Source organism: Onychostruthus taczanowskii, unplaced genomic scaffold, assembly GCF_017590055.1.
Source record: "Onychostruthus taczanowskii isolate IOZ18803 unplaced genomic scaffold, ASM1759005v1 scaffold109, whole genome shotgun sequence".
Classification (NCBI taxonomy): domain Eukaryota; kingdom Metazoa; phylum Chordata; class Aves; order Passeriformes; family Passeridae; genus Onychostruthus; species Onychostruthus taczanowskii.
Genome location: NW_024497519.1, coordinates 1849420 through 1872912, shown reverse-complemented (window position 1 = coordinate 1872912; position 23493 = coordinate 1849420). Strand labels below are relative to the sequence as shown.

The following is a 23493-nucleotide window of genomic DNA, read 5'->3' as shown; positions in this document are numbered from 1 at the left end:
CATTTTTTTATGATGTTCATTGAAGAGAAACTTCTGGATAGAGAGATGGGCAAATCTTAGTTTTTAACCATACCCTGAACTGGACAACTTCATTAGACTTTTGTAGTTTCTAGCTCTTTTAAGACTTAAAACATTTGTATTTCAAGCAAAAGTATCAGTGCTTAAATATGCTTCCTGTATGCCCCATTATTTCTTTTCAAATATTTCTATTTTTTTAACATAGTCACAATTAAACATTGAAATAATGTATTGAGAAACCCTCCAGCACTGTAAATGTTGTTGTAATTTCTTCAGATTGCAACAGTAATCAGAAACAGATGGACATGCTTACTTCTCTGAAGTGACCTCAGAAAGTAATGTAACTTGAGCCAGTCCAGCTGAGCCTCAGTGCTCATTATTTTGATTCCTTCATCCTTCACTGGGGAAGCCACTGCCAGACACTTGCTAATCTAAGAGGTTTACAGTTGTGAGTGAAAACACAGATAAGGAGCTCACTAAACCTTCTTCTGGCAAAGCCTTTTGCATGTGGATTCAATCAGAAGTCAGATGTCAATATAAAAACTAGTTCTCTGAAAAAGGTTGCAAAGGCCAAAATTAAACTATGATGTATATATTGACATTTGCAAGTGAAAATTTCATAACTTAGCTGAGATACTGAAAAAGGTAACATCTAGATCTTTGTGCAACACAACACCTAGAATGATTCCAGGACAATACATCAATTTCTGTCTTTATTAAATGCATGTTGCTAAAATGCAGAAGTTAAAACTAGACGAAACACAACTGTGTACAGTTATACTTTAGAGATCTGTTTTTAAGTATTTGAGGGATGCTAAATTCTGCAACAGGAAGCTTTCCTGTGCTAAAAAATTCTAGCACTATTATATATTTCTAGGAAATCACTGGCCTACAGTAATACTTCATACAGCTTTCTCTAAACTGCTAGACAAAAGGACCTTTTATTTCTTATTGCTACAATAAAACACTGTGCAGTGTAACACTACCAGAGCTTCTCACTTTAGATTTCATAAAAACTTTTCTGCCATGTTTTTCACTGTGCTTGCTTGTCCTTTACTAATAAAACTAACTGATGGACCTAAAAGTTCTTGGACAGAAACAAAACAAAACAACCTAACTGCAAACATAAACCAAGAAAATAGTGACACTGTGGTAAGCATTTTGTTGGGGCAGCTTTGATTTGACTTATAAATCCAAAGTGTACAAACCTGCTTGTTTGAATGTACACAAAGGTTTGTTGTACTTAATGCTCTCTTGTTTTCTGTGTTCTCAGAATCTTACCAGCTATGTGAATACATATGCAGTACACATACATTTTAAATTTCCAAAAGCAATATTCTCTAGAGTGATATGGCATAGGAGAACTGCATGTCACCTAAAGAAAACCCACCAAAACCCACAAGTTACACCTCAAAAAAAGCTATGAAGAATTACTGACAAGGAGGTTTAGTGCACAGAGCACTGCCAAACAAAAGCCATGAGATTTGGCCACCTCCAGGATGAAGGGCTCTCTGAGATTTCAACTGCACTGCAGATCAGTTCTTGACACTGATGAAAAAAGAAAGCATGATGGGGTAATTTCCACTCTGCAAAGATAACCTGCACTGCGGAACTGGGAAAGGTTATCTGCAAAAACTGCCTGAATAAACTGGCTATACTTGAGGGGCAGTTTTTTTGCAACATTTTAAACTGAAAGCCTCTCACAAATTTTGCTCATTGCTTGCTTACCTCCTGTTTGAGTGATGACTTGAATGTCACTAGAAAGTGGTCCATCCCCAACAGAAGTAAAAGCAAGAACCTTCACAGAGTATGTTTTCTGGGGCACAAGATTCCCAATAGTGGTAATATGGCTGTCAGCCACGTTGTGCTTCATCCAACTGTTGACATGTTGAGTGGGGTCCATGGTGTAATAAACTCTGTAACCTTGTATTTGCCCATTGGGTTCCTCGGGTTCTTCCCACTGTACCAGAATGGTGGTGGAGCTCAGCATACGGGCCTGTACATTGCGTGGTGCACTTGAAGGTGCTTGTTCTGAAGTCCTCGTTGACACAGGCTCGCTGGGTGGCCCTCGCCCAATGTTATTTACAGCAACTACCCGAAATTCATACTCTGAATATGGGCTCAGGCCAGCCACGCTGTAACGTGTTGTGGCCACCCCATCAATTTCTTTATATGGCTCCTCTGAGTTTTTGGGTTTGTGTTGGATTATGTAGTACGAAACTGGCTCAGGGTTTCCAGAATCCCAAGTCAATGTTATGCTAGTTGCTGTGCTTTCTGTCACCACAGGTGTTCCAGGAGGTTTGGGTAAGGCTAAATACACATAACAAAAAATACAGTTAGCACTATGTAACAGTAGACATTCATTATAAGAATAAAAGTCTTACAAACAATAACTAAGAACTAAACAAAAATAAACAGGAAAACGAAATGGAAACAAAGAGTAATCTGTTCAGAGCAAGCTTTTGTCAATTACGATTTCCCCCAAAACCTACTGGAAAATCTTCAAGTTCTGTCCAATGCAGTTCATTTGTCATGAATTAATGATAGTGACTTCTGTAATAAATCTGTAACCATATGCAGAAGAGGAATCTTATAGAAAGACCATTCACAATTACAACTGAATTTTCTGATATTTTTTGAACCTCTCGTTTCCAATTACTTAGTGAATATGATACTTGGACACCCAGCAATTCCAAAAATGAAATGACTGGTTCTTAAAGGTTCCTGCTGTTGATAAATAAACAAAACATTTCAAGATAATTTCTTTAACTGAAGTGAAGGCTGGGAACTAGACATAGAAGAATAACGAAAAATTATGACTAACTTATTTTAATAAATATTAATTATTCAATTAGTGATTATTACGGCTGTCTGAACCTGTATTTTGTCTTATGCTAGTGAGTGGTTAGAATATTTACCCTCTTGATTTAAGAGGGCAAATGGCATTTAGACCTTTCAGTGTAGTATGTTTGCTCAGAATGAATGAAATAAAAGACAGAACTGTGTCCAAATAAATGTGCTTGAGATATACCTTTGACAGTTATCTGTGCTATTGCTTCTATAACACCAAGGGTAGACATAGCAACGCAAGTATAGTTTGCAGACTGTCTGACATCATTAAGCTCAAGGACGTTTCTCCCTATTGGCATATCATCCTCAGGTGTCAAATCTTCTGCTCCTAGCATCCATTTCACATATGGCATTGGTGATCCCACCGCAACACAGGTGATATTTACACTCCCGCCAGGCATGATCTCATGATTTGTTGGGGGTATAGAGAACCTTGGTGGGACCCGTCGAACTGGAACAAAACACAGAAAAAAGGTAATAACATATACAAAAAAGGAAACTGAGTCTCATATAAGGACAGCATGCAGTGTACAGACACAATTTATTATTTTAGTGTTTATTCCGGTCTGCCAGACAATATATATAAGAGAAATAAGAGACTAAACAAGAATTTTGTCTGCACACAATATGACTTATTCTTTATTTATTTGAGGATATTGTTAGGCACATTCATACAAAGGTTGATTCAGACCTACAAGGGCCCCACATGTAACTAACTACATACTAACAATACACAAATACCATGCAAAAGATATACACGCACACGTGCACACACACACAAAGGCGCACATATATATATGCATTTTTTATGCTGATTCATATATATATGCACAGAAGAAAACTGGAAGGTCAACAGCATGCTTGAGTTGATCACCAACTTCAATGCTGCATGCTTCCAGTTGATGTGAATAAATGTGCTAGGCCACATCGTCACATCACAGTCCTGGAACACACTGCCTAGAATAAATTGAAAGTGCAATTTCATTTGCTTTCAGACTCAAAGTAGATGCAGCCTCAAGACCTCACACTAACACTGAAACAAACATGGAAAAAATATAGAATTGCACACAGATTCAAATATATATATATACACATATGTATACATATATACAAATATATATAAATATACATATACATATATATAAATAGAGAGAGAGAGACTGAGAGAAAAAGAGACAGAGTCACAGAAGGAAACTAGGCAAAGCCAGTACAAAGTACTGGATTTGGTCATGCAGGCAAGCAAATGACCGAAACAGTAGAAAATCATGCTTAGGAAAATGTCTGAGTAAAAACTGCAGAGAGAAAACAACACAAAAAAAAAAAAAAACATTGGGTGAGGAAAGGAAACTTGAAAGTGATGGGAATAGAATAGGCTGACAGATACAGGAGTTTAAGAGGAGCACAGCGTTTGAGGAAGGAACTTAAGATTAAATTTACGTGGTTAAAAAGCAACTGCTAGGAAGAGCAACTGGGGAAATAGCAGAATATTTAACATTCAGGATTTCACTATGCTCACAGTTTAGGGAAAGCATAATAAGGATTAATAATATTAGACATTTCTGTATTGATAGCAAGGGGTGGCAACCTTAAACACATAGCAGGACATTTCACTAACAGAGTAGTTAATATTTAAACAAACACAACACCGAGAAAATTACCAGGCAATAACAGATCAGTGTTCCTGCTTCAAATATTCTCAGTGGTGTGCACATGTGTGCGTGTAGGAGGTGGAAGTGACAGAGGTAGCTGAGAGAGGTAGGCTTGTATTTAGGCCTTTCATTGGATGGTGTACTCAAAACTGTATTTATTTGGCCTTAATAGAGGCTAATCATTAAACACAGTTTTAATTCAGCAAAAAAATTAGAAGTAAGATAAGACTATGAGTGAGTTTGAAAACAAAACAAAACAAAAAAAAAAACCCAAAAAAACCAAAAAAAACCCCAAAAAACCAAAAAAGCAACAGGAAAACTATATTAATCTGAAACCTTTCCTCTGGGCTCGGTTAAATTTCCATGATCCTCTATGGATTCAGAAGGGGCTTACTGCAATGGCCTCATGAGTGAATGACAGGCAGAAGGGGAACAAGCAGAGAGCAAAACATCTGTAAACGGCCAGTTCACAGAGGCCACACAAAGCAAACAGTAAGCAAGCAATGAGCAACTTCTTGTATTGAACAAAATCCTTATAGACAAAGGAAGTTTAGTCTTCATGCATGGGCTATTTGGAAAAGCAACTACTGAAACCATTCCTTCAAAAGCAGGCATCAGTATGAACAAGAAATCAAAAGGGAAGAAAAGCAGGAACACTGACCAAGTTTAGTAGACGTTAGTATTAAAAGCGAAAGAGATTGCCATGCATCCAGGTTCATTCTCTCTTGTCATGCACAACAGTTAGATACCAGCACTCATCAAAAGCCATGACCAGAGCATTCTCTGCTTAAACATAACATTAACTGAAAAAATGCCACAATGCAGCTACATTCATTTCATTTGTATTCTTTGTTATTGGTTTAATTAATAGTTTTGTAGGGTGGGTAAAAAGTAAAAAACACACCAACCTTCTCGCAGCTCTGAGGGATGTAGGGGGTTTGATGCAGAACACAATGAAATGAGGAAAGGAGAAAAACAAGGGAAACACAGAGAGAGTAAAAAGGCCATATCAAGGCTTTCAACTGCTACTTGAACATCTCTACTTGCTCTAATTAAACCTTCCTACCTCATCTTGAAAAGTTAGCATTTTCCACAGCTACAATGGAAACAATAGCTAGCATAATTTTGAAATTTTCCTTTGGATATAAAGGTATACATGCCTCATGCAGTACAGGAAAGTCAGTATGTTGGAGGAGAAGAGAAAGAAAATAAAAGATCAAATAAATTTCTACGGATGTCATAACTATGAAAGGTTTTCCTTTCTTTTTCTTTTTTAATTAGCCAAAAGAGTAACACCATATGAAAACGCATCAGGTTGATAAAAAATCAGCTCTAAAAAAAATTTCAAAATCAGGCTAGGCATTTTCTGTAAGGTCATCCATCCTACAGTAAGGTTTACAGCTTTTTATGTTTTCAGTCCTATTCCCCCCACCCATCCCCTTATATTATAGACACACACACACACACACACACACACACACATATATATATACACACATATGTATGTATGTATGTAATAGGCTTTGTTTTACAGAAATCTACATCAATCAGACGTAGGAAATACTGCCTGAAACAAAGCCCTTCTTTCCAGTTGAACAAAATAAAAAATTTCAATATGTTAATAACCAGTTTTACCACCATACAGAAAAATATAATGGTTTTATTATTAGTCATACCTGTCACACAGTAAGGCAATTTCTTAAAATAACATAGCCAATTGACTCCTATCATTCTAAAGGACTACACTTCACTTACAAGTCTACACTAAAAAAAATAAATATATATATATTTATATACACATACATATATATTAAGAAGAAAGAGAAAAGAAGAAAATACAGTTGTGCTCTGCATACATAAAGTTATAATGTTAGAAGCTTTTCCTTTCCAGTTAGACAGCAGAGGTCAGGTAGGCATACATCTCAATGCCTCGGGGTTACACTCAGCTGATTAGTGGCACACAGAGCAGTCACTTCAGGAGTTTGAAAAGAAAAGCAAAATAAAACAAAACAAATGCAAGAAAATAAATGCAAAGCACAATTTAACTTAATGCAGGAAAAAAACCCAGAAGTTAAAATGCAAAAAATATACATATACTTACAAACCTTAACCCACAGGATAGACTGGACTCAAGAGTGCTTTAAAAGAACAAAAAAAACCCCAAGCCTTTCCTCTAAAGTTTAAAATTAGCTTTACAATTGACACATTTACCATGGCATTTTGATCATTACAGTGGTAACTGTATAGATCCTGAGAGTATCTTAGCCCTGAACCTGCACGAACAGTGGATGCCAGGGTTATGTCATTCCTACCTCTGACATATAGATTGGCAGGGGCAGAATAGCGTGTACCCGCACTGTTGGTTGCAACACACTCATATTTGCCTTGGTCAGATTCTTCACTCAGTTCAATTTGGAGGGCACCTGTATGAATATAAAATACATTGCCAAAGAGAGGGTCAGAGAAGGCTTTTTACATCCATAATAATACACCTCTCAACAATATGAAAAGCTTGTATGCGAAGGTCCACTCAACGTCGATTCATTTTCTTGCTAAGGTGCACAGACAGAAAATGATGCAATGAAAAAAACAGAGATTATTTTTTTCACATCATCAGTGCTAGCACAGAAAAACAATTAGCATTTGGCAAAAAAAACCACAACAAAACCCTGTCTAAACAATACTACTTCCTAAACCATTAAATGAAGATGGGTGAGACTGCTTCAAGGAAGAATGGCTTTTAATAAAACAATAGAGATTAAGTACTTGGGTCATTATAATTTTTTATTTTTTATTTAATTGTTTCAATCTAGTAACAAAAGTAGCACAAAAGGTGGTACTCGTAAAAAAGCAGGACAGACTTCAAGAAATCTTCTGCTGAAGAAAGCCAAAAATGCGCAGCAAGAACAAAAAGGCTGCTTGAAGTGAAAAAAAAGAAATTGTATTAGTCATTTACAATTATCAAAATATTATTTTAAAGAAATAAAACTCCTTTAAGACATGCAGATTGATAAGAAAAGAAAGACCGTTTTCCGCAACTTACAATCTTAAAGTACGTTTGCTGAAAAACAAAGAGCAGTTGAATTAGAAGACAAAAAAGTTTCAAAAGCATGGTCTACGCCAACAAGGAAGAACCAACCAACCACTGCTGAGGACCATAGAAGGCCCCTCCTGAGACACCCATCAAAATCCACAAGTGGGATTAGCAGTGTGGTGTCACAAAACCCAAGAAAAATACAAAATAAGAATTACAAAAGGAGTAAACAGTTTTGCTAGAGAATCAAAAACCAACAATACCACATACCACCAAGAATAATGAGTCAGTAACCTTTCATTTCCAAAGCCTGTACATTAGAAGATCCAAAAATCCAGAGGTGAGAGAATTCCAAAAAAAGAAAACTAAAAAAAAAAAAAAAAAAAAAAAGGCAAAACCACAATAAAGGGAAAAAAAATTCTGTAATTCTTTTGGGGGGGATACACAATTTTCAATTTTATGAAGTTAAGGAAAAAAAAAGAATTGAAGAAGAACAAAACCAAAAACCTTTTGTGAAAGATAAGACAAAAAGAAGATAGTCCATGTTGTCTTCTGCATGTCTGCTACTGTTCTCCAGACCATCTTGGCTTTGGTCCAGGAAAAGAACAGCTAAGGAAGAAAAAAAATGATCTTTTTTTGCTCCAGTTGGACAAAAAAATAAGAGGAAGGAAAAAAAAAGAAGAAAAAAAAAAGAAGAAAAAGAAAAAAGAAGAAAAAGAAGAAGAAGAAAAAGGAGAAGAAGAAGAAGAAAAAGAAAAAAGAGGGACAAATGGTACGCTGTGACTGGGCTATGGCCAGGAGATCTGGATATGCTTTCTTTGAAGCATATCACAATTTTTTTTTTTTTTTTTTTTTTTTTTTTTTAATGAACAAATGAAAAGGGGAAAGGAAAAGGTAATGAGAAGAAAGAAAGGTCACAATATGAGAGTCACTGATCATAACCAAACAGGACAAAGGAAAAAGAAAATCAGATGATGGACATTTCCATGGTTTTTATTTTGTTTTATTTTCTCCTTATGGAAAACAAAACAAAACAAAACCAAAAACAGGACAAAGATGAGAGGGATGAAAGGACAGAAAGAATGAGTAAGATCATTCTGTGAACGTTAGTTCAGCACTCTTACCTCTTATTGGTGTACCACCTGGGTGGATAATATGAATGCAAATAAGATTAGAAAGAAGAAGCATTAGTACGAGAAGAAGGAGGCTAGGGCTTTGGAAGAAGAATCAAATTAGATTTACAGAATTAAATAAGGTCTTAAGAGAAACTTGAATTACTATACTGTTAAAACAGGAATATATTAGATAGTATTATCAGGTTATAAAAGCAAGTTGCATTGTACCACAAAGGGCAAAAAGGCTATAATTGGCTACACTGCCATTCTCAGAGTAGCATCTGAGTTCTTAGACGTTTGGTTATATAGGGTTAGAAATGTATCAAATATGCCTCAAATACTTAAAGGAAACTTTACAAAACTGTACTTATGACATATTTTAGGAGAAAATTGAAAATTCTATTTAAATATATATATATATATATAGATCTATATATATATAAAAAGAGGATATACTGAAGTCTATCTCAAAACAAACACTGTAGTTTAGGCTGGATTATGGCATTTACTGTGCTAGATCTATGTGATACATGTGTACTGGTTTTTTTTAGGTGTTGCTATGACTGATAAGACAACATTTCTGTGGAGGTGTGCGTGTGCGCCACTATAGGAGTCTGGTGACTACACTGACTGTTAGTAAAATGCATGCCATGCATTTTAAGAATAATAATACTAATCATATAATAATTATCATAATCATAATCATAATATTCTGAATATGGAAATTAGTGGGGGTGAAGTGCGCTTCAGAACTAAGCACTTACCAATAGATTCTGGAGATTTAAATACGGAGAGAAGAAAGACAGCATAAAAATATTATTATATTCCTTATAATTTGGTACAAAGTTTTCAGTTAAAGCTTTATATACTAAATCATCTATGTCACATGTGAAAAAAATCTTAATTTACATTAACAGAAGGTTAATTTACACAGTTCTGCTGACAACAAGCAAAAAGTAGGTTAACAAGACGATTTAACATCACAGGACAGGTCAAAAGCTGAGAATTCTGGGAAGACACGTGATTAAACAACTTAGATTCTATAACGATATCTACTACAATTGTCGAAGAAAAATGCTCATTATATCCCAGTGACCAATGATCTGATCTTATTTTGGGATAAGCGTTAAACTCGATAAATTTAGAGATTTGTTTGTCTGTTTCTTGTTTTGTTGTTTTGTTTTTAATCTAAAGAGAGCAAAAGAATAAACTAAGGCAGGAGGAGAGTGAGAGAACTGCTAGGGAGGTGCAAGGGGCAAAGAGAGAGAGAGCAGCAAAAGCTGGAATCTACACCAAAAGCAGACTTCTGTAGATCCAGAAAATATAGGATTCATAAAGCTTTAGCGTGGACGCACACTACTGTGGCTAAATGTGTTGGAAAAATGCTCAGCCAGCAAAAAACCCCCAACTTTGTTCCATAGATTTCCCAAAGATTTCATTTCCTTTTTTTTTTTTTTTTTTTCCAGGTATAAATCTGCATGGGAAGAAGTACTGTGCTTTATGTATTTGTGAGAGGAAAGAAGATGTGTCCAAACTGGCTAATCTTTGGTGAAGTCAAATGTGGAAAAGACAGCAATAAACACATTTTAGATTTTAATTGAAGTGTCTAATGCAGGTTTTGATTTTGATGAATATAACCATTGGTACTCCTTGCAATTTCTGAATGAAGTCCAATGTTGAAATAAATTTGTTTAAAAAAAATTAAAAGGAAAGAAGAAAGAAAGAGGAGAAAATGGATCCATCAAGTACTGCAAAAAGCAGTAAAGAAAAAAATTATCAAAAAATACAGTCACAGCAGTGAGCAATGTGGAGTAAACAGAAGCTGCAAAACACAGAGACAGACTCTATAGAAAGCTATGACAACATCACAGACATGGACAACACACTTAGTAACACAGAAAAGGAGAGGGAAAAGAGAAATTATTACCTATAAATAAAATTTTTTTTAAAAAAGGAAGAGAAAGAAAAGAAAGAAAAAGTGAGAGAGAACAACTGTGGGCGTCAGTGGAAACAGTAACGAGACCCTACCTGAGCGTAGCTGCTTGATGCGGCCATTGTTGTTGCTTGTGTCCACAGGTAAGAAATCTTTGAACCAAGTTATTTCAGGATCAGGATTGCCACTGGCTGCACATAACATGGTAGCTGTACGAGTTCGTTCAACCACCTTCAGCTGTGGGCCCATATCAATGGTTGGAAAACCTCGAGGAATTTGATCCTCTGCAAAAGAAATTTATAAAGAATAAATAAAAAGAAAGTTATTTATTTATGACTTGAGGGATTTCGTGTCACTTGTGCAGTGGTGCGTGAAAGCCCAAATCATCATCCTGCTTAACATTCAGTGATCACTGACTTATTTTTACACAACAAACAATTGATCAAAATGCTGATACAAAAGAGAAAGTTTATTAAAAATGGCTATAAACTTTATAAAATCAGATGAGATACACTACCTAGCATGCAATCATTGGACTCATACTATGGTACCATACCACACTGTGTTGCCCTTCTTGCAGGAGTCCTTACTATTTTATGTGAAATATCAAGTTACCATTATCAAATCTACCAACATTAAGGAAAACTCCTCTTTATACCAGAGAAGTACATAAGGAAGGATCATCATTCATTGTAAGATCTGGCCACTAACTCAGAAGACCTAAGTTATGTTTCTTGCTTCTATCATTATTACTTATCTGCTGTTTCTCAACATCTATTGGCCCTGTGTTTTGATTGTCCATCTTAGAGATGGACTTGACAGTGCTCTACTGCTACAGGGGAGTGCTGTGAAAATGAATACATTATATGACTGCAAAACACTGAGAAATTCTATACACTGGAGCTCTGTGGATAGCAAAGATAAAGTGGCATGATACAATGATATTGAACAGAAACAACAGTGTCTACTAAAATACTCAAATACAGCCAAAAATCCTCATGCTAGTGTGGTTAATATTAATAACTGAAATATTGAAAAATATTGTACAAGAGTAATTGGCCTTCATAATGTGACAACTGCTAGCAAGTAACACTGAAAGCACAGCAGGGTCAGGAAATGTCTCAGAAATCAAGTTTGCATAGCTAAAATAACCCGCTTGAAATATGCAATCTCGCTTCTCATTTCCGCTGCAATGGCAAAAATATTTTTATTGCAAAATAATATTAATTCCATTCAAAAATGAAAATCAAAAATAACCAAAGAAAGAGGATCTACACTAATTATAAGCCACATGTTATTTAATGTCTTGACTAATCATTACTGACAAGCAATTGATTAGAGGATAAAACTAACAGGAGAAATTGTTCAACATTAACTCTCTTTAGTTAAGAAGTGTCACATCTTCAAAGATGTCAGATAAGTCTACAGACTTTTAAAGAATGTATAGCAAGCAAACACAGCCTACAGATCTTTCTAGTTCCTGGGGTGCAATGTTGCTCAAGAGCTACTTAACTGCTTCCAATACAACTGCACTCAGAAAACAAAATGGTTTAGGACCTTAAACAAAATCTACATTCAACCCCTCTGCCACGGACAGAAATCTCTTCCACTAGACCAAATTACTCAGCGATACATCCAATCTGGTCTTGTACATCTTCAGAGATGGGGATCCACAACCTGTCTGAGCAACCTATTTCAGTGCCTCACCACCCTCAGAGTAAAGCTTTTCCTCTTAAGATCTAATCAAAATCTACCCTCCTTCAGCTTAGGGCAAATCCCCATTTCCTATCCCTTTTGAAAAGCTCCTCTCCAGCCTTCTTGTAGGCCCCCTTTAGTTACTGGAAAGCATAAGAAGGTCTCCAGAGCTTTTTCCCTTCTCAGCTGAACAGCCCCAACTGTCTCAGCTTTTCTTTGTAGAAGAGGTATTTCAGATGTCTCATCAACTTGTGGCTATCTACTGGACTCATTCTAACTAACCAAAGTCTTTCTTGTGTTGGAGGCTCCAGAGCTGGACGCAATACCTCAAGGGGGGAGTCTCACAACAAAAGAATAGAGGGGTATAAGCATATCCCTTGACCTCCTGGACATGTCTCTTTTGATGCAGCCCAGGATAAGGTTTGTTTTCTGAGCTGCGAGTATACATTGCAGGGTCATATCAAACTTTTCACCCACAAACATCCTGTCTTTCTTCCCAGAGTAAGCCTTAATCCATTTTCTACTATGTCTGTATTGTTATTTGGAATGACTCCAACACAGGTACAGAACCTTTCACTTGGCCTTGTTGCACTTCCTCAGCTTCCACCTCTCAAGCCTGTTAAGGTCAATCCATGTCCTTCAGTGTGTTGACCCCATCACACATCTTGGTGTCATTGGCAAATTTGCTAAAGGAGCACTCAATCCCATTGCCCATGTTGCTGACAAAGGTGCCAAGTAGCACTGGTCCCAAAATGAATCCCTGAGGATCCTCCCTCAGCTGACACTAGTTTCTAACTAGATGTTGAGCTGTTGACTGCAACTCAAGGAGTGCCATCATCCAGCCAATTTTTTATCCACCAAGAGTTCCACCTGCCAAAATTCATGCCTCTCCAGTTTAGAGACAAGGATGACATTTGGGAGAGTGTCAAATGCTCTGCACAAATCCATATAGATGATTTCTGCTGCCCTTCCTTGTTCAACATTGCTGTAATGCAATCCTAAAAGTCCACCAAATTTGTCAGGTGTGATTTGCCTTTAGTGAAGCCATGTTGGCTGTTGCCAATCACCTAATTATTTTCAGTGTCATTTTAGCATATTTTCCAGGAGGATCTGTTCCATCTGTTCTGACCTCTATAGGCACTGATAGGAGACTGTCTGGCCTGTAGTTCTTTGGTCTTCCTTATCTCCCTTTTTAAAAGCGGGCTCATGTTTTCCCCTTTCCTGTTGGTGGGAACTTCACCAGACTGCCACGAGTTTTCTAATGTGATGTGTAGTGGCTGCATTCTTTCCTCCCAACACTCTAATCATAAGAGAGGTTGTTGTGTTTCCATGATGCCAATTAAAGTCATAGAGAGGTGTGCATGCAGTCATCTACACATCTCTAGTACCACCCATTCTGCATGTATTAGCACAAAGGGGTTTTAAGTTGCTCCCTAATGAAGCTGACTTTCTGTCTAGTGTGGCTGGAATGACTTGGTGCTCTGCTGCTGACCTGCATACCTTCTCCAGGCTCTTTCTGGCTCAGCCATCTAACTAGTATGTGTGTGAAGGCATGTCCCAGACCTTATCACTATTAAACCTGATGATACCTCCATCCCTTGTCAAATCTAATTTAAACCCCTATCAATAAGCCCTGCCAGCCCTTCACCAAAGAATCTCTTCGCCCTTGGAAAGAGCTGAATCCCAGCAAGCTAGTGCCTTCATCCAGCAAGCTGGTGCCACATATATAGGCCATCCCATTATCAAGGAAACCAACATTTTGGTGATGACACTAGTAATGGAACCATGAGGATCCATGTATTTCTTTCAAGGCTAATACCTGCAACAGGAAGAACAGGGGAGAAATAATCTGCACCAAATTCACCAACAATTCCAGGGCCTTGGTACAGTGAACACAACTATTCAGAAAGCTTCCATGACTCTTCAGAACTAGGATTTCTACCAATCAGCTGATAAATTCCAAATTATTCACCAGCCACAGGCTCTTCCTAAAAAAAGGTGTATTTCATATCTACTTACAAAAAAGTCTTTGCTTTGGTATTAGCTGACAATATTTGACTTGTGACACGGAACAGGATTTTTATGACCTTATCTTTCCTATTTGGCTTATACAGAAAATCCTAGTGTCCCTTTTGCAAATACCTAAGTGTACAACAAAGATAATCTATCTTGACTGTTAATAGGATGAAGTAGTAAAGAGCCTCCCTTTCTTATTTTTAATAAGGGCAATTAAATTCCATCCATCTGCCTTAAGCATGTAATCTCTTTGAATGAATGCTCTTCATGAAATTTTCATAAGAAACATCACAATCTAACATTCAAATACCCAGAACTGTTAATTTTTTGACAGTTGTGGCTGATATCCAACCCGGCTTTCAGGTATCTGGCAATAAACCCAGATATACAACATCAAATAGACCAGGGAAATAATGAAATTTCTAATTGGAGGACTTATCATGGTGGATTTCATTTTTAAGATGTTAATTACTTTTTTTTCTCTAAGTTTATTCATGATTTGTACAACTGTCTTTACACTTTAGTGATACCAAGTATGACAGATCATCAAACATTCTATGAAAGAAAGCTGAGCATCACATCATTGAACAACCTGTGGCATCTCAGCCACAGTAAGAGGAAAGTAACTGTTACAAATTTTTATATATTGGAATCCTCTACAATTTTACATGAGATGGCCAGAAAAATATTTTTACTGATTATTAATATGTTCACTAGGTTCTAAACTACAGTATATACTGCTCTTCCTACGTAATATTCAGTTCCAGTCAATTAGTTTCCAATTCATCAACAATTTAAATCAGACTTGACCTTCTCAAAGCCATTTGGTACTGTCATTTTTTGAGGCCATTAAAGGTCAGACTTTTCTGTCCTTGTGGCTTAATGACTTATACATGTAATACATTTTTTGTTTAGGATGACAGACACAAGTGATTTAGAAACAGGCCACATTCTTTGAATTTGTTATCTGTCTTAAAGGTGCTGAATTTCATTATTGGCATTAAAATAATGCATTTAGTACTGCACTAGTATAATTTCCAATTGCTGCATGACTCCACAGAAGTTATTTGTCAGTGTATGATCTGAACAATGTAGAAAACAATTACAGAGAGAGGATACCAGATGAGCCCTTAAGAATGTTAACAAAATGATCTTGCCTTGCTTTGTATCATGGCTCTTAGTATGTCTCAACTCTCTGTATATTCAGTCAGTTTGACATTGCTCACCCAAGCACACAGAATGGACAACAAACAGAAGCTGGAAGCCACTGTGCTCCTAGAAAGTTATGATCTTCTTGCCATTACAGAAACTTGGTGGGATGTGACTGGAGTGTGACTATTGATGGCTACAGGCTCTCCAGAACAGACAGGTGAGGAAAGAGAGAGGCAGAGGGGTCGTCCTCTACATCAGGAGGTAGACTGAGTGTGAAGTGCTGTCTCCGAAGAGTAGCCACGAGCAGGTCAAAAGACTGTGGGTAAGGATCAGGGACCAAAGCAACAAAGGGAACCTTGTGGATGGCTTTAAGTACAGACCCCTGATCAAAGGTACCCTATTGATGAAGCCTTCTTCCTCCAGCTACAGGAGGCATCATGCTCACAGGCTCTTTTCCTGCTGGGGCACTTCAACCATCCTAAAATCTGCTGGGAAAGCAGCACAGTAAGCTGCAGGCAAGCCAGGAGACTCTTGGAAAGCATGAGTGATACCTTCTGGAGCAAAGGAACAGACAGCAGCCCTACCAGAGGGGATACAATCCTGGATCTAATGGATACCAGTGGAAGTGAGCTGATCTTGAACATTAGGGTTGGAGGGAGTCTGGGCTGCAGTGATCGCACATTGCTGGAGGAGTCTGCAGTCCTGAGGGGTATGGGCAGGCGAGGAATAAAGTTAGGCCCCTGAACTTTAGGAAAGCAGACTTCCAGCTCTTCAAGGAGATAGCCAGAGAGATTCATTGGGAGACTTCCCTCAGGGAGAAGGGAATGGAACAGAGCTGGCAGATCTTTAAGGAAGTCTTCCACCGAGGGCAAGAGCTGGCCTCTTCCAAAGAGCAAGAAATTGGGCAAGAAAGGCAAGGGAACAGCAGGACTGAGTAGGGAATTGCTAATCAGACTGAAGGGAAAGAAGCAAATGGACAGGCCATTGAAGTTAGGATTGGTGGTGACCTAAGAAGAGTAGAGAGATGAGGTCAGGAAGGCCTAGGTGAAGCTGGAATTGAACCTGGAAAGGAATTGTTCAAGGTCAGGTTGGAAAGGGCTCTCATCAATCTGATCTAGCGGAAAGTATCCATGTGCATTCTAGAAGGTTTGGAAATAGATGGTCTTTAAGATACCTTTCAACATAGGCCATTTTATGATTTTATGATTCTATGTTCTATAAACAATGTCCTTACTGCCAGTTTAGCAACTGCTTCCCTTCCAGGAAACTTGATTGGAAAAAGCACATTAGCCTTTACATTCAGATTTCAATATAAGTAGACCTAAAACAAAAGTAATATGTATAATTTTACTTGTTGCTGCATTTGTCCTAGAGGTGAGCTTGCCCTCATAAATGCAACAGCATTTAGAGGCTCAAAGTCAGTGTTTTTGTGTGAACAGTAATTTTGATGGTGTGGTATCTTGAGCCACAAGTTTAAATTATGCTCTACCAAACAAAGAAAGCATACTTAACTTTAAGTGGTATTGACAGAAAAAATCATAGCTGTGCCACAACTATATATTATAAACTCTGTTCTGCTCATCACTTAACTCTAGTTCCTCTCATTTTAACAAAAAAAGGTACAATCTTTTTTAGATTTTTTTTTTTTAGTGATGTAATTATTTCATGAAAATTTCAGGAATGGAACTTCCCAAGATATGAAGGTGTACTGTCAAGACAACATAGATACAAAAGGTGGGCCCAAAGAAAGAAGAGGATTTCAGTACAATGGCTTTGACCCTTTGTGGTAAAACCTGCATGTCTAATATACAACACAACTAAAGAAAGAGGAAGACAGTCATAATTAGCAAGGATTTGTGCCACAGCTTTTTAACATTTTGACTACTTTTTCTGTAAAAAGTTACTTTCAGATCACACACAGGCCTTGCTGGCAGCAAGAGGAGTGTTAGTTCTTAGAAACAGACTGAGTTTTGAACTCTTAAATTTTGTGTAGCTACCTTACTGAATCACTCTGGCAATCACAATCATGATTTAACAAGAAAGACTGAATAGTGTGAATAGTCTTCTGAGTTACAGTACAACATGATGATATTACTATGATATGGATATGAAGTATAAATGTGAAGTATCCGAAGCAAATTGTTATGATTTTGGTTTTGGATTATGGATTATAAAAGCAAGGTAAATAGCACCAGGACTCAAAGTCAGACAGTTGTCAAAAAAACTGGCTAACATGTTTGTTAAGTATTTAATTTCACCTTAACTATTTTTACCATTGAAACATCCATGTTCCAGAATATGAATCTGGAGGTAGAACACAATATTAACCTGTAGTTAAATCTCTGTAATCTAACTAAAATACATAGTCATAGTACTTGACTGTGCCTCTTGAAAATTTTGCTCATGTAAACCAATTATTCTTATTGTGCAAATGGAAGGTGGTTCTCTATTCAGGAAGAAAAGAAAGTGAATCTATTTCAAGATTCACTGATAGGTTTGCCACAGGCAAATTTCAGTCATTCTGCAGCTCACAAAATAAAAAGGCACACATGGAGCATTCCCAGAATACATTATAGATACTGAAGATAAACTGCCACAATAAAGTTTATTATTTCAAAGAACAGTGTAAATAAAGCTTTTATTTTCACTATTCCAGATGGCAGCAGCATATAATTTGCACTGTTTTGACATCATGACCATATTATTCAAAATCATTCTTCTTCCTTCTGAAATGAATGGAGGATTGAGAACAGTAAAATCAAAGAGACTAGTGGAGGAACTAAAATCACCATTTTGCAGTGAAGTTGGTATTCTGTACTATTATTGAAGAACCATGCATATAAAGGAATTAAAAAATAAAACCAGAGCCAATTCTAATTATACATAAAAATTAAATTGGATTTAAAAGATATAAAGCATCAGAGAAGTGCCAGTTAAAAAACATTATTCATACTGAAACACATTACAAGGCAAATTTTGGCAAATAGAAGTAATTATGAATACACAATAAATTATTTTGTGGGATCCTTTGTTCAAAGTTGCTATGTACAGATGGATACTTAGTGATGCTGCACATCAGTAAAGCAGGGTAATGGCCACACTAGAATAATAGATCTTGGTATCGGCTGGGAGTTCTCTTTAATTTCACACTATTTTAGCACACGAGGAAAGTGAATTAGACATTGATAAGATGATCAGTAAAAATTCAACATAAGAACAGCTGTCCATACCATCCCATCAAAAGCCATGCATTTCAAAGTATCTTAATATACTGAAGAGATGTGAAAGCACATTTTGATACAAAAGAAAACAAATTTGTTTAGTAGCTCTGTATGCAATTACCCTGCAAATTGCAAAGTAATGTCTATATAACAGAACACAGAGCCACTTAGACTGAATTATCATTTGTATGAATGTTGAAGCAGCAATTTCACATTGCATTAAGTCAGTTAACATTCACTGTTATTAGCATTTAGCTTTAAATAAGTTCTCTGTTTTAAAAATGAGTGCACTGAGCCTTTGAAATTAGATGTCTTCTAATAAAGAAAAAGGAATTTGCACCTTTCAGCAGTTCTCAAAATCTGCAAAATTAGACTGCAAGCCTTTCCCAAAGTGACCTGTCTCACTCACATGAACAGTGAAATATCTCTCACTCTGCTTTAACAATGACATGACATCTGAACAACAAGAATTAACATTTGTAGATTCATCACTCATATGAAAACACAAGCCTAAAAATAAGGGTTTATTCTCAGATTTGTACACAGGCGTGTCATAGCTTCGACCAGAGCATATCATCTGAATATCAATATGCCCAAATTAGGTTATGATTGGAATTTTGGATTTTGGATTTCTGTCTGTTCTGTTCATTTGGAATGTAATAGGAAGTACAAAAAGCTGTGTCTCAAAAAAAAAAAAAAAAAAAAAAAAAAAAAGAGTAGGGAATCCAAGCATCTCTACCAGACGTCCCTTGTCTAACACGAGGACTCAGAGTCCGAGGTAATGAAACAAAGGCAGAGAATGTGATGGTTTAAGAGCAAGGTATCATATATTTAGGAAAATAAATGCTAAACCTCTGGAGCAAAGAGGATACAGCATCCTACACATTTTCATATGCAAATATTCACAAGAAAAATACTATAAATTTTGCACTGGTGAATAAAAAACAAGAGGACTGCAAAGGGCGGCAATATGAATTTCCATGATTACGTTTCTGATTTAAGGCTTAGTTTTCAGACAGGGTTAGGATTTAGATTACACTAAATCAGGGTTAAATTGGGGCTTGCCAAGAATTAAGATTAGGAAAATAAAAAAAGCATGCTTGCGCTATCCAGTCAATATTTTTAACATACTACTATTTGTGCTTTTACATTCTCCTCACTTTTATTTGAAACATAAAGGGCAAAGCAGTGCAATGCAGGCAGTCGTTGTTTTACACTTTTTCACATCACATACAGCTTTATGGTGAGGTAAATAATAAGATGAGCAGCAGGTTCCAATGTACACCAGAGCACATTTTTCATGTTAGCCTGAATATACTGACTGGTCCAGAACACATAAAAACATTATTTTAATTTTCTTCCTCTCCTTTCTACTCAGTAGTACTCAGTGTTAAAGTATTTGTCCTAGCAAATACATATGGCACTTTCTATAGCTAGTTACCACGTACTCAGTCAGTATAAAGCAATAAATACTAGTAAGGGTAAAGCAATAAATCATTGCACTCAAGTTCCAACATCTCAGTTTGAGAATGAGGTAGAAGTATCTTGTTTTCTTGCATTCAGAAGAGCAAGAGAGAAAGAAATAAGGGCAGTCTGTCAAATGAGTTCCCAGACCATATAGTCTGCCTCTCCTTCCTTCCTTGTCATGGCCATTTCTTTTACTGATACACTGCTTTCAAGGAATTGTTTCCTCAATGCCACAATCTTCCCCAATATTTTTTAATGCAGCCTACATACTCTGTAGCCCAAAATGCCAACAATAAACTACACTAACTGCGTTAATGCCACAGCTGCAGAATTTAAGAACCTGACAAAGCAACTTGTCAAAACCATTAACTTTGTTGAAGTACTGTTTTTAAAGGAGAACAACACTATTTTCTGCATTTCTAGTTCAGCATTAAACTTGTACTTTTTAGAAAGAGAAAGGAGATGTTTTCACTTTGGTAAGTGGTTAGATAGATGCTCCAAAAGAGCAGACAGATGGTGGTTAGATGCTCCTACTGTTTAGCCCCCTAAAAGAAAGAAATGAGGAATAAGGCGTATGAAATTGTATTCCTTAAGTTTTAACAAAGGATATTTCATTCAGGATGCTAAAAGCCCTTTTGGTGCAGTGAATTAAACAATAAGGTAGTGTCTATGCTTTTCAACTGATTTTCTGGTGCCCAGCACAACAATGCACCTGTACAATTTGAATGTTACTGCATCATTTCAATAGACAGCAAACGTAAGCATTTGAAAAAAAAAAAAACCAAACAACAGAAGTCGTATTACTGCTGAAGAGATGGGGAAAGAAGAGATATGTTGTCAGAACAGAAAATGAACTTTGGAAAAATGCAGTCAAGGAAGATATCCCTTGAAATTCAGCACTATTCAGTGTTGTACTAATATTACTTATACAAAATATGAACCATTCTTCTACATCCAATGCTGCATTCATCTTCATTGGTCACATATCTATCAATTAAGAAATCTCTGGAATACGTAAGACACAAAACAATGCCTTGTGTCATGTACTCCTAATATTTATAAGACAAAATACAAAGTACTGGTAGAAGTTAAAACACATGGCATCTTTGAAACTGTATGAACATTTAACAAAAGGAAGGAAGTAGTTCCTTTATGAGTAGATGGTGAAGTTCTCTGATTGTTTGGCTGTGCAGGGAGTGGGTGTGCTCTAGACTTCACTCTTCATTTGCTTGAATATGAGGGAGGAATCCGTCTCACTACTTGTGTGTGTCACCACTTTTGGCAACATTCCTTTTCGAAGATACTGAGAAGATGCCTATCTTCTTACAGGGATCTGATTTGATAGCAGAGAAGAACAAGTGCAGGAAAAAGCAGAGAAGGGAGTAGGTATGAATTGCTTTTTTGTCTTAAGTGGTGAGTTTCAACACTTAAGTTCTTTGTCCAAAGAACAACGCTCCAAAGACAAGGATGCTACAGGGGGAAAACACCATTGACTTCTGGTCTAGGAGGATACAGAAGGGCTTTCTCTCTAGCAGAGGACACACACTGCTTAAAATTCAGCTTTTCAACAGTCCTCTGGCAAGCTGAATAACCACTGCTGACGAAAAACCTCTAATGAGCACGGAGTCACAAAGAACTTCACATTAACACTTTGTCGTATACACTGGCTAAGGCAGTCAGCATTTCAAGGTTTTCATCCCATAAAGGCTCTAAGATTCATGATGTCAAAGTTCATTTTGTCACCCAAACCCAGTGTTTGAAACTGTGGCCTGTGACTTTGAGTCGTACCTGAAATTTTGCTGCTGCCCTAAGATGAAGTAAGTGGGAATAGTTTGTGATTGAACATGCTTCACAATATAATAGTGAGTGGTGCTATTAGAAATGATAGATAATGTCTGTACTCTGAGTTATTGTGTGAAAGAAAATGCTCAACACACCAGCACACTCTGAAGCATGGCAGAGGCTCTGCCTTCAGCTTGCAGAGGTGATGCAAGGCAGCACTCACTCTCATCTGCTGGGAGCTTGTTCCTGTCCTATGCTCCTCCAATACATTTTTCACAATAATATTCATATGGCCTTGAAAGAGGTGTTGTGAATCACTGTGAGCTGAATGGAGCATACTCAAGCAGGCTCTCTGGAATACTGGGGGAGAGAGATAACTTTAAACATGACACTTTCACATTTGTCTAAAAACAACAGCTAATATTTCTCATGGAACTGTAAATGAGGAGTGATGTGGGAATTCATTCATAAGATGTTGAACACAGAACAATACCAGATTTACTCAGCTTTGCTATAACTATTGCTACAACTTACTTGACTAATTCCAACACAATTTATATTGTCAGTAATTTGAAATAAGGTCTTGGCTGGGCATAGGAATATAGCATGTTAAAAATGTTATTTTTAAAAAACTCTTTTATATGCTGAGATCAAGGTTCACACCTCAAAGCATATAATAATTATTTTAACTTCTTTTTCATTATTTTAAAAAATTATTTAAATAATAATTCAGTGCTACCTCTAGAAAAGGTAGCAAATCAAAGTCCACAACAGGCAGTGTAAACTGAAATTTTTTACTCTAGAGTCTGAGTGGATATATTTAAATTACAAATAAAATGTGGTCCATAATATTTTTTATCATTTGTATAGTAAATATTAAGCTGATTTTATATAGTAGTATAGGCAAGCTTTTTGTTTTCACAGTTTCTGTTTAATTTTCTCACCAACTTCTATCCATCTAAGCAAAGACCATCAATAATTCCTGATCTTTTTAAATTATGAGCCTTGGTTGTTTGCAATTGATTTTGCTTTGCTTTGTTCTGTTATTTCATAGAAGAAATTTCTGCAAATGAAAAGAATAATTAGTTAACAAAAAAAACAGAGATGCTTCAGTTTCAGTAGAATACTTCACTGGCATGTACATAAAAAACCAGTTGTTCAGTGTAGCTGGAAGTCATGGACTGCAGTGATGGCTGGGATAATGTTTGAATAGTCCAGTGTGATTGCCAGAAGGGTGAGAGTCATCACATCAGGTGGGGCAGGTAGGGGACGAGAAACAGAGAAAGAATAGAAGAATATTTCATGTATGTCAGTAACTTGCAAATTCATCACACACTGTTTTGTGACGAATAGTTAATGAAGTCAAACAGCTGTGGACAGGCAGTTCCTGCCTTTGAGCAGGCACAGTGTGACAGAGTAAGCTCAGCATAGCATTGTGTATATCAAGTACATCAAAACCAGTGTAACCACAGAAAACCTCCATACCAGCTTTATCAAGAGACTTAACATCTGATAACTTGCATGAAGAAGGTACCAGTGAAGAAAACAGAATGCTTGATAA

The 23493-nt window shown here is 36.8% G+C and overlaps 1 protein-coding gene across 1 annotated transcript in view; it reads right to left on the bottom strand.

The window, feature by feature from the left end:
* The window catches only part of LOC121344043 (receptor-type tyrosine-protein phosphatase delta), a 47929-nt gene extending 37066 nt beyond the window's left edge, over positions 1-10863 (bottom strand). The window contains exons 1-4 of the mRNA XM_041419710.1: positions 10695-10863; positions 6830-6940; positions 3050-3319; positions 1747-2328 (exon numbers count right to left, since the gene is read on the bottom strand). Of these exons, the coding sequence (XP_041275644.1) occupies positions 1747-2328; positions 3050-3319; positions 6830-6940; positions 10695-10848 (1117 nt within the window). The 5' untranslated portion in view covers positions 10849-10863. The remainder of the gene's footprint in view (positions 1-1746; positions 2329-3049; positions 3320-6829; positions 6941-10694) is intronic.
* Between the last annotated feature and the right edge of the window lie 12630 nt (positions 10864-23493).